We start from the raw sequence: 12,131 nt of genomic DNA, 5'->3' as shown, positions 1-12,131 counted from the left end.
TTTATGCATGCTGATTTTGTGACCACCTGTACATTTACAGTACTTGTGGACCTTACTAGTCCTATGACAGGTGAGGTAGTGGATGGTAAGGAGGCCAGTTTCACTGATGTGCAGTACACCACGAGCCGAGCAAAGGTGGAGGTCCAGTGGAGAGGATACTCTGACCCTGAATCCTTCATCAACAATTATCAAGTACAAGTTCACAGGGCCAGGTATAATGCATTGGATGAAATTAAGTTCAGGGGGGCCTTGTTAATCCGAAAACTAGGATGCTAAACAAAATTACTTAGATAAATGAAGCGTCTGGATAACTCAATCTTCAGATAAACAATCAACATGTTTATGCCATTTGTTTCATTACTCATTGCTGTCATTTACTTGTATTCAGTAACTTGTGATATTGGGAACATTTACTTGTATAATTTTAAGGATGAAATGTGCATATACTTGTAAGTGATATGCCATATACACTTTTTACTTATACAAGTTGATTATTGCTTTGTGACAGAACTGTCCATTTCACTACTAGTGCTTTGATCTGACCACATGTACCTATTATTGATGTGCTAATAAGCAAGCAACTCCAAAGAAAATAAAATTACTGATGAATACTTGTTCACTTAAATGGTCATATTTTAGCTAATTGTACAGTGTTTTAAAAATCTGAAAATAATTAACCTGCAGTATAACATTGATGTGATAATTTTAGACCCTGAAAACGTATAGTAGGGTTGAAAATAAGGTACAATAATACTATAGGTTGAGTTTAAAACCATCGGCATGAAAACTGGTAATACTTGTACAATTTTACCATATTGTTGCACAATTATTGACATTTTCTCAGTCATTATGATGCTTTAGTTACTTTTGAAGTACAATAATCACAGAGCCCTCCAGGCTCGATGAATATTGTTTTATTGTATGATTGAATATAATTTAAAACATCGAAACTGGCTACTAGAGCTTAGCACCAAATGATAACCCAGTCAGCTGTTTTGTTTACAGATAGACAGAAACACCTAGTCAAAAGTGATCAGAGATGCTAATTTTTGTTCATTATATGACTAAATAGTTTACACATAAAAACCGTGTACTAAACATGTAGAACTTGCAAAACAATACCTGATCGGTCATCTATAGATTGGGTTTGATGTTACTATGTAAAACTTACACAGTACCAATTTTGATGCACCAGATGCGCATTTCGACAAATAATGTCTCTTCAGTGATGCTCAACCGAAATGTTTGAAATCCAAAATAACAATGAAGTTTTAGAGCTATTTTAAGGGGAAAACTGTGTGCCAAACAAGTGGAGTCAAATTCATCTAAGGATAAGAGCTATGCGTGAGGGAGATAATCCTTAATTTGATACTATAGTTCGAAATTAATTTTGTTACTTCAGTTTGCGACAGAATTTGCCCTTATTCTTTCACAATTATAGTGCAAGATAGTCAAAATTTATAAGAGACCCAAGTTTTCATTGAGTAACCAAAAAAATAATGAATTGTTTCACATTTTTTTAAATTACTAATTTATTTTTGGTCCGATGTTGGAGAAATCAAATATTATATTCACCTTTAAGGCACATGCAGGTGAATGTAATACATGTATTCTGTTTTTCCTAGGTTGTTGGATCTCACCCATTTGAAAAACACAGAATTATTCAATCATATAATAAATGCTTTTATAACACAGACATTTATAATTAAATGAATTTCAATGAATGCAGCATTTTGTAATAAAATTTGCCATAAAGATTCTGGAAGTGAATTTTATGGGATAATGATGCAAAATTCCAAATAAAACTGGTTCCCACTAAAAAATTGTCCAGGTGAAGCATCTGGGTTGTTGGTATCTGAATTACAAGACCACACTGTAGTTTGATTCACCGTCTTATCAAATTATTTACTATTAATAGTATTGTTGTTTTATTCCTAGAAATTCAATTGAAAATGCTTTTAAATATCAGAATGCAAATAATGTGCAACTAACAATCTGACATGTACTAAAAATTTCAGAAATCTGGGAACAAGCTACGACTTGCTGAGAGATTGGTCCACATTCAGTAACACTTCCTCCAGTGTTACATGGCTGAACTTCAACTTGGAACATGAAGATCGTGTAAAGATGGAGCTGAAAGTCACCAATGGGGCTCTGAACTCTGTAACTGAGGAAACAGATGGATTTGTGGTAGATCTCACTCCCCCAGAGCTAACATACCTGTGGGATGGACTTGGGAGCTCAGACATTATGTACCAGGTATACTGCACAATAGCTGAATGTTTAGGAATTTGTTACTGCTGAGGTATTGTTTTTAGGACCACTTGTAATTTTTAATGAGCAGTAAGTTTTCTTTCCAACATATCAGTCAAGTATTTAGTTTTGACCTCAGGTTGAATTGAACTTTTGTCCCTTTTTGATGTGTAGCAGATAATCAATGTTGCATAATTATGATTGACAATAAGCCATGTGTACTAGAATCATGAAGCCCTGTCTGTTAAATGTAGAACTCGGGCTTGAAAAGAAGGATCGCAATAGTGAAAGTCTGATTTTATAAGGACTCTCCCCAGGACGTATATGTACAGTATTTTCACATACTTTGTCACCAAGGTCTAACTCAGTCGCATTGATTTTACCTTCGAAAAAGAGTTATTACATACTTGTTGAATGATACTGAAGTAATTTACTGCTCAGACCAGTAATACAATGTATCTCTTGTTTACAGAATCCTTATGTTATTCTTGCTTCTTTTTTTATAGGATGAGACTGATCAGCTTCATGCCAGTTTTGCTTTCCAAGATAATGAGTCTGGCATCAAGCAGTTCCAAATACAGATCTACGAGTTATACCATGGTACAAGGATGAAGGTCTACCCAGGTAACTTGAAAAAAATACTTTGTCATTCTAGAGCAGCAAATGAATAATTACCAAATAGTATTAATTGAAGATTGCAGCCAAGATAGTTTGCTTTGTCTGCCTTTTCACAATATTATTGAATTATCTTTCAGCCACTAGTGAGAATGAAAAATAAACACCAATTGGTACTTTACATGAATTTATTGAGCAATGACATCATAAAAACACAATACACCAGTGTTGGATGATACTGGCCGCAAAAATTAGTAGGAGTCAAGGGAGACAACTAGGATACCATAAACCAATGGGCAAACTAGTGGCCTCGCTTTGATGCGAGTGCCAAGGAACCCCATGCCTAACACGCATGGTGGCTAGGCACACAAGCTGCACAGCTTTTACACCCTGTCTCTGGCTTGCTACCTGGTTTAGAACTTTCACACCACCCAGCCTGTAGCCTCTCCTCCTTTTATAGAGGTAGAGGGGGTCTGAGCACTGAAATGCTGCAGACCCCAAGCAGTTTCCAGTTATTCCACACATTTGCTCAATGGCATTTAACTTCCATGTTAACACACAGCCATGAGACATCCCTCATGCTTTGATGCAGATGGGCAGAGACAACAGGTTAAGCTTGTACACTTATTGGCCTTAATGTTTCCCTGACTCCTCCCCCTTAAAATTGCGACAAATGTAAGAAAAGAAAAATTATCTGGATATTTATTCAATAGTCCTCTTTCGTTGACTGGTTGGCAATTAGCAAGGTGCAACTATCGTCATATGAGCAGTCCTATGCAAGTACAAAAACAGGCTCAGCTTAACTGAATCCACGCCCTGCGATTTACCTAAAAATATAACATACTTGGCGCAGATTATTTGACCAAAGTAAAACAAATTGATGGTTTACTTAACTTTTTCAAAATATGGGGAGGGTGGGTGGGTAACGTGCTGTTGTTCCTTCCACTTGAGTGGGGTGCAAAAAGGAAGAGGAAGTTGCAATACTAGTTAACTCCTCCTGATGCTGACTTTCTTAAAATAAGTTAGCTTGTACCAAGTTAAGTCCTATTGTATAATGCTATTCACTCAATTAAATGAGATTATCTCATATCCATCTCAATAATCTATATTAATTGAAGATTGCAGCCAAGATAGTTTGCTTTGTCTGCCTTTTCACAATATTATTGAATTATCTTTCAGCCACTAGTGAGAATGAAAAATAAACACCAATTGGTACTTTACATGAATTTATTGAGCAATGACATCATAAAAACACAATACACCAGTGTTGGATGATACTGGCCGCAAAAATTAGTAGGAGTCAAGGGAGACAACTAGGATACCATAAACCAATGGGCAAACTAGTGGCCTCGCTTTGATGCGAGTGCCAAGGAACCCCATGCCTAACACGCATGGTGGCTAGGCACACAAGCTGCACAGCTTTTACACCCTGTCTCTGGCTTGCTACCTGGTTTAGAACTTTCACACCACCCAGCCTGTAGCCTCTCCTCCTTTTATAGAGGTAGAGGGGGTCTGAGCACTGAAATGCTGCAGACCCCAAGCAGTTTCCAGTTATTCCACACATTTGCTCAATGGCATTTAACTTCCATGTTAACACACAGCCATGAGACATCCCTCATGCTTTGATGCAGATGGGCAGAGACAACAGGTTAAGCTTGTACAGGGATGATGTCTCCCTTGACCCCGCCACAAACATCGATATGATGTTCCCCACCAATTGCTCTAGAGAGTATCTATCTCCTAAATGAATGACAGGTTATAGGAACCAACCACAAGTGACAAGATTCTGCAAACTATTGCGTAGGGAAGATTTTGCCCTTTCCCCCCAAAATAAATTCCAAACCACCCTGTATGTTATTTAAGTAAGCTTGATTTCCACTTTCGGCTAGATGAGTTCCGTCATACCTAAATAAACTGGTTTGATGGACGTTTATATTTCTGTCATGAACAATGCAAGCTCCGTTAACTTGAGAGGTAACAAATTTCTTAATAGCCTTATTAACCTTGCGTCTTTTTAGATCGATCTTAGCGCCACCCTTACCTAGAGGTGCACCATGCCAGTAAAGACGGGGAAGCATTGTTGACCAAATGAGCAAAGTTTTTGGTAGCAATGCATTGTAGCGATACAAGCTACATTGAATTTCATGTGCAAATCTAAGTGCAGTATTGCCAGCTGTTGTTAGATCGTTTGACCCAGCATGAATAACCAATACATCTGGTTGTGGTTGATGTTTGAGTTCTTCTGTTATCAGTTTGTCGAGGTCTTGCCATTTTAGCCCTCTTATCCCCTTCCAAAAGATGTCAACCCCTAGATTGAGGTTCTTTCCGCCCGGTCTCCTCCGTGCCTCTTCACCAGCCCAAAAAGGTATAGACGATCCTACTATCCAAACTGTCTTGAAACCTGGAATACTTTTGGCAAATTAGCCTGTATTCCATTCAACAAACCATTACATTATAATCTTATGTAGTTTTGAAAAGCATTTGACTCCCACCTTCCCAAAGATTTAATTTCTGAATCTGAAACCCCTTGTTTTGCCATATCTGTGGCTCTCCCAATTCTGAAGCTATGTGGCCTAAAATGTCCCTGAATGTCATTAAATTTAAGTGTTTTCTGTAGCATGCAATTAAACTGGTATCTTGTTACATGTTTGTAATCCATATGGATGAAAAATAAGGTGGAGTCACTGTTAGGGCGCAACCGTAAAAACTTGAGTACCCATTGCACTGGACAAGTATCAGAATTGGCATGTTTGGAAATCTGCAACGTAGTTGTATTTCCAATTTGGTCAGTTTTAGACCTTGGAATTAGAATGCTGACATTGTTCTTAGTAAGGGAAATGTGTGCCCTATGGATAGACAAGACTTCACTAACCCTAAGCAAGCCGTGATATGCAATTGAAAAAATTGTGGAAAATAATGCTGCCTCATATGGTGATCTACAGACTGATGGCAATGCTGATACTACACGTTGCAAAATAGATATGGTTAATGGGATTCGTGGATCTACAGGGTTACCTCGCTTTTTGTGCAGACCCTGCAAGGCTTTTTTGACGATGAATGATTGAGTATTATCCTGTATGCCTCTTAATTTGTGAAAATATGATAGGGCACTAATGTATAATGCAGCTGTTCTATAAGCTGTACCTGAAATGGACAAATGAGCAATAAAATTAAGCAAGTGGTCAATGGGAATAGGAAAAACCATTGCAATCCCACAGTTACTCAAGAATTTTTTGAAACTGGTAAAAGCCCCTTGATAAGCTTTGTATGTGTTGACTGAGAGGGAACCCTGGATAAGCCTGTTTGCCTCACTTTTTAAATTTCCCAAATGTTCTTGGGAAGTGGTGCTGGCCATGGATCTGCTGTTGGTGCTAGTCGTCGGAATTTGCCCCACTGTGAACGAGAGAGACAATCCGCGATAGAATTTAGCTTAGATGGTATGTGTCTTGCTTTAATTAAGATGTTATGCTTGAGACATGTTAGAACCAGTTTTCTTACAATTTTCATGACCCTAGGTGACCTTGATGTTGTTTTGTTGATAACATGTACCACTGCCATATTGTCAATGTAAAACAAGATTCTGTAGTTGGCAAATTGATGCTTCCATACTTCAATAGCTACTTGGACTGGGAAGAGCTCTAAAAAAGTCATGTCTCGGGTTAGGCCTTGTGCCAACCAACTACTGGGCCACTGAGCATATGCCCACTTGCCTGCAAAAAATATACCAAAACCCCCCGAGTCTCCCCCTGCACTGTCAGTGTAAAGTTCGAGAGTGTCGTTATTGACCCATATGCTCTTTGTAATGACTGATATACCATTAAAAGATTGAAGGAAGGTGAGCCAGACTTGGAGGTCAGCTTTCATTTCTAATGTTACCCGGGTATGGTGATGTGGTTTGCCAAGGCCGATTGTTGCATCGGTTAGTCGTCGACAGAAAGCCCTACCTGGAGCTATGACTCTACATGCAAAATTCAAAAGCCCCAATATGGACTGAAGTTGCTGAAGTGTTACCTTTCTAAAAGTCATAATGTCAAGAATTTTGTGTTTAATTTCATGAATTTTTTCCCATGGTAATTTCATGATCATTTGCACCGTATCAAATTCGATGCCCAAGAAAGTAAGAACTTGGGTTGGATATACTGTTTTGTCATTTGCAATTGGGACCCCCAGATCACTGCACAGGGAAAGAAAGGTGTCCAAGGTATTTTTGCTTATGGAATGCTCTCTGCCGCAGAAAAAGAAGTCATCCAGATAATGCAGAATAGAGGAATTTTGTGAACGATTCTGTGTCAACCAATGCAGAAAGCATGCAAATCTGTCCCAGATTGCACAACTTATCTTGCACCCAAATGGAAGCATCTTGTCATAATAGAAGGCATCGTTAAAGCAAAAACCTAATAAATCGAAATCCGTGCTATTAATTGGTAGCAACCTAAAGGCTGATTTGATATCAGACTTGGCAAGATAAGCCCCCCTACCTAATTTGGCAATAATGTCAGCAGCATCATCTATAGTTGAATAGGTTACAGAACTCTGTTCTGGGTCGATAAAATAATTTATTGAAGCATTTTCTGGATATGATAAATGGTGAATAAGGCGGTAGTCGCCATCTTTCTTGGGAACAAGGCCTAATGGAGAAACTTGCAAAGTTGGAAAAGGTGGTTCTATAAAGGGGCCTGCCACTCTCCCCAATGTAACCTCTTTACAAATCTTTTCCTCTGCAACTGAATATTGTCTGCCTAAACTTGTTAGATTTTTTGAAAACCTGGGTGATCTAGGACCAGAATATTGTAGTTTAAAGCCATGTTGAAAACCCTCCCGTAAAAAATGATTATCTGAATAATTTTGTGAGTAGTAAATGACTCTGTCTAATCTTATAGGGGTCTTGCCCAATTTATACAGCTGAGTTGGAAGAACAGTTGTTGGCTGGATGTTTTCCTCCGCATCTCCTACAGGTGTGCTTGAACCTGCATTTTGGGAAGAAATTACACTTTTTACCCTGATTGAAATGATAGCAGTATTGGGTAACAGCAGATGTGCTGCTCTGACTTGAAAATTGCTTATTATTACTGAATTGAGTTTGACTATGGAATGAACTCTGGCCGGTCACATATAGTAGCCAAAATTCCTGACTGATAATGCCCCAGGAGGATTCAGGATTGCTAGCTTTGCGGAGACGGTATTGCTCGTCGTATTTGTACCAGCCTTGGGATCTAGTGGCAGCTAATCTGATATCTCGCATGTATTTTAAAAACTCCTGGGCCCGAGCTCTGTATTTTTCCAACATAACGCTCATGTAAATCATGAAGGCATTAGTCCATTTATCAATTGTCAGGTATGAACTATCATTAGACCTGACAACGCAGAATTTTCCATCCCTGATTTTAATTTCGCCTTGACCCCCCAAACTATAGTCAATCTCTTTTGCTGATTTTAACAGCAAACCTAAATCAACAAATTGCCCATCCCAAATTTTTTGCTTCAGTTTCAAAGGGATGTGTTGACCTACATTATCAAAGTAGCTAAGTTCTGGTACAGGGGTGAAGTCAGCAACATTTAAATCTAAAGAAAAATCAGAGTTACCAATATTGCCAAAGTTGGCAGGCACAAACTCCCCCAAATCTGGTGCAGCCTCACTCCCTGGCACGCTCTCTGAAGATTCCTGGTGCTGGAAGGGGGGTTGGTTATCTCTCACTTTAGTTCCAGGCTTTTGCTGCCTAGTGTTGTGGCGAGACTTTTTTTGTCCTCTGCCCCGGGCTGGAGAAACCATTCCCCCATCTCTTTTTCTCTTTGGAGGCATGGATTGGCCTTGATTGTGAAAAAGTGCTTAACGTGCTGTTGTTCCTTCCACTTGAGTGGGGTGCAAAAAGGAAGAGGAAGTTGCAATACTAGTTAACTCCTCCTGATGCTGACTTTCTTAAAATAAGTTAGCTTGTACCAAGTTAAGTCCTATTGTATAATGCTATTCACTCAATTAAATGAGATTATCTCATATCCATCTCAATAATCTATATTACGTTTGTCAAAATTTTGTTTTTTAGCTACTTTTACATGGAACACTATAGTAAACAGTCTCTTGACCAGCTACAGCTGGACAGGACTCTCTCTTAGACAGGGAGCTCTGTACAGTATGAGGGTGGCAGCAGTCAACAAGGCAGGATACATGTCCTCTTTTGAGACCAACGGAGTTATCATTGATACTACACCACCTATTGTAAGTTGTCCAGAGTTGATGATTCCCTAGCTGTAAAGCACTACAAAATTCATATTCAGTTTAGATCAGGAAAAATAATGTTAATACTGCAGTCAGTGGTTTTTCAAAATCTGAAAGTGATCTACAAGCTGGAACAGTGGAATTGTTTTAAACTATGTGTATGATTGAAGATCCATTGGTTGAGAGTTGGGGTGATGGCAGAAATTGCAGAGGAATTGGTCAATGGCTATGTGTATCAATCCGACAGACAGGGAATTATGACAGCCTGGGATGTGGATGACCATCAGTCAGGACTAGTTAGTTATCATCTGGCAGTAGGAACCACTCCAGGTCATATTCTGACCCTTTTCTATTTCATTTTAGCTGGTTTCCAATTTTGTAAATACTGGTAATAAGATATACACATCCTTAAAATAAATGTTACTCACGATAAGGATACACAGTTGTCTCGATCTTCGTGTTAATGGAGCAGAATTTGTTTTGTAGGAGGAACTGATGTTCTTAATTGGAAATCAGTTGGCCTTGTAAACAGCTATTACATAGATGGTCTGACCCTGTCCCTGACTGACCAGGCTCTGAATAGGCCAGTGTATTACGTGTCACTGAGGTCAGAGAATGGTGTGGGCAGTACGTCCAACATTACAGCCTCTCCAGTCAACATAATACAGGGAGATAAAGCAGGTAGGGAGAAAAAACTACCAGGTCTTGAATTTGACATGTAAAATGTTTTACCATATATTGTTTGCTTTAGAATTGAAAGAATGAGATAATTTTACTCACACTCTGAAGGAAAAAATATATTTTGGTTTATATTTGTTTGTGTGTATGTTCTTTTGTTTGTCCCGCTTTTTTAATCATCCGGTAGGTGTTTGTCGACATTCATCATGCATTAACATTTGAACATAAAGAACTCTGCAAGTACATGCCACTGGACATTTTCATCAACTATGGTATCGAATATCTTTGGAGTAAGGGGAACTAAAACTGAATTTCATGGTCAATGTATCCCTGGGGCCTGAAGTATGGAGTCAAAACCTAAGAAAAATAATGCCCTATTAAAGGACACATCCCGTGTTTTCAAAGTATGCAGAATTATATGCATTTTGTCTTCCTTATGCTTATAGAAATTAATTGTAATAGTTCGTTCGCTGAAGTATTGCGATAATTAGCCACAATACGGACTTAAATCTAAGCCCCGATTTCAAAAAGCCTAGTTAATTAGATAGGTAGTCACGTGGTACAGTGACGTCATATGCGACCTTCGTCGATCAACTTGTTGTAAAAGTAGTGTTAGATATTTTTAAAAACTTGGGTTTTAGGGGCCTAATTTATTTACCATGGATAACATTTATTTCGATGTTGACAAATTTCCCCAGTCTTATATCTTTTAGCCACCAGTGCATACAAATAGCGACCCAAATGTAGCGAGGAAAGCGAGTATGAAATCTGCATTTGCGAGTAAATAACGTTTACATGGGATCACTGTCTAAACACAATTTAGTAATGCCATTTCTGTAAACAACTGTAATTAGCGTTGTTGCTTTTCTAAAATAAACAGTGCAATTATTATTAAATTTATTTTTGGAGAAGTTAGATAGACCTAAATTATGATACGATTATGTATCATTGACAACTAGGCCTACTGTCACGGGTGCATTTCGAGAAAAAAATAATAATAATAAAAATGATCGAACTTATTGTGAAAATCACAATACTTTTAAATTATTTTATTCAAGCAATTTTATTAATCATTATTTTTTGTTATCTACACGTTGTTACTTAGGAAGTGGGAGCGTGGTGTGCTGTTGTTGTAAACACGTACGCGTTCCTTAAAAAAGTGAAAGCATTATAATTCAATTCAAAGTTGGGAAATATTATATTTTATTATTTAGAATTGAAAGTTCAATTATCTTTTATCTTTAAATTTCTTTATTAAAACTACCAGTTGGTAGACACTGCTAGCAAAGTTCTGCCTATATGTTGTTACAAGGTGAAGATCAGTTGGTGCGAGTGTGTATTGAATTTGAGAGCAGAACGGAAAGCATATGCCGTATCTACGTCTTTGTCCAAGTGCTTGTTTGAGAAAGTACAGGGACAAATTCTACTGGGGTTTTTTATGGCAAAGTCGTTGTGCCGACAAAAAATATTCACGTCTTGTCCCTCATACCTTCCTTCGAAAATTGAAAAGAAACACAGTCCAAATCCTCTCTACTGACAGCAAGTACACCCTTAAACGGCACAAAACACCCTAATGCAGTGCTATTTACAAGCCGTAAATGTGATAATTGTTTGTTTGTCAATTAAATCTAATCTGTTTATGAAATGGCTAACAACTGTTTCAAATCTTCTTGCTCGAGGTCGCATATGACGTCACAGATAATGGCGCTTAAAATATCGAAGAAAATATGCATATAACAAGATTTTAATTTCATCACTTTCAAACTCAAAAACTACGCAAACTGTTTCATTTAAAACACATGTAAAGTAGCTTTAGGCATGAAATGAATTAATTTTGCTGAAAAAATTAAAAAGTTTAAAAACATGTGATGTGTCCTTTAACCTGGACATTCAGTCATGATGAGCAAGTACACCTCTACCAAAATTGTGAAATCCATAGCCCCTGAATCAGGAGCTCTAGTGCTAGGACGTTAAACAATAATCAAAGTACTGAAGGTACTGAAACGAGGTGACGTTTGGCAGTGAATGGCATGGATTCTAATGCAAGATCGAATTAAATGAAGGATATAATATGTTGGATGGTATTATTTGTAATCCAGAAGCATATGTTATACCTTCAATTTGAGGTAATGAAATGTGTTAACTGTTGAAACATTCTAAAACTGAGTAGCAAGCATAATTAAGCTATATGTGAGGAAGAGGCCCATAGGCCACAATGCACTGCCACATCTGACCTACCAAGGATGTGCTTAGTAGGAAGATTTTTAAAAATGTGGTCCCATCCAACCCCTTGGAGTCGTAACTAAGACAAACTTGAATCTAGACTAACTAAGGATGCTTCCATATCAATATTTTTAATGATGCCTTTGTT

General features: G+C 37.9%; 2 protein-coding genes across 4 annotated transcripts in view; one reads left to right on the top strand and one right to left on the bottom strand.

The window, feature by feature from the left end:
• The window catches only part of LOC125653681 (uncharacterized), a 226,576-nt gene that overhangs the window by 159,754 nt on the left and 54,691 nt on the right, over positions 1 to 12,131 (top strand). Inside the window, exons 208-213 of the mRNA XM_056150422.1 lie at positions 41 to 212; positions 2,019 to 2,259; positions 2,760 to 2,877; positions 8,910 to 9,082; positions 9,253 to 9,412; positions 9,569 to 9,763. Coding sequence (XP_056006397.1) covers positions 41 to 212; positions 2,019 to 2,259; positions 2,760 to 2,877; positions 8,910 to 9,082; positions 9,253 to 9,412; positions 9,569 to 9,763 — 1,059 coding nt within the window. The remainder of the gene's footprint in view (positions 1 to 40; positions 213 to 2,018; positions 2,260 to 2,759; positions 2,878 to 8,909; positions 9,083 to 9,252; positions 9,413 to 9,568; positions 9,764 to 12,131) is intronic.
• Positions 3,039 to 8,876, bottom strand: LOC125683087 (uncharacterized). 3 transcript variants are annotated; one of them, XM_056150438.1, is made up of 2 exons: positions 8,452 to 8,876; positions 3,039 to 7,835 (listed from the first exon to the last, which is right to left on the bottom strand). In XM_056150438.1, exons 1-2 carry the CDS (start codon positions 8,666 to 8,668, stop codon positions 6,184 to 6,186), a joined length of 1,869 nt encoding a protein of 622 aa, XP_056006413.1. In that variant the 5' UTR covers positions 8,669 to 8,876; the 3' UTR covers positions 3,039 to 6,183. The 3 variants fall into 3 exon arrangements, with proteins under 3 accessions (XP_056006413.1, XP_056006415.1, XP_056006422.1); XM_056150440.1 differs by having other exon boundaries at positions 3,039 to 6,261; XM_056150447.1 differs by having other exon boundaries at positions 3,039 to 3,695.

Source organism: Ostrea edulis, chromosome 1 (assembly GCF_947568905.1).
Source record: "Ostrea edulis chromosome 1, xbOstEdul1.1, whole genome shotgun sequence".
Taxonomy (NCBI): domain Eukaryota; kingdom Metazoa; phylum Mollusca; class Bivalvia; order Ostreida; family Ostreidae; genus Ostrea; species Ostrea edulis.
The sequence above is the reverse complement of the archived record's forward strand: the minus strand, read 5'-3'. Positions and strand labels throughout refer to the sequence as shown.

Coding starts and splice junctions, on each gene's coding strand:
- LOC125683087 (XM_056150438.1), bottom strand. CDS start 8,668: ATGCCTCCAAAGAGAAAAAGAGATGGGGGAATGGTTTCTCCAGCCCGG. Junction 7,836..8,451: donor TGCCAACTTTGGCAATATTG/GTAACTCTGATT, acceptor CCCAAAATGCAG/GTTCAAGCACACCTGTAGGA.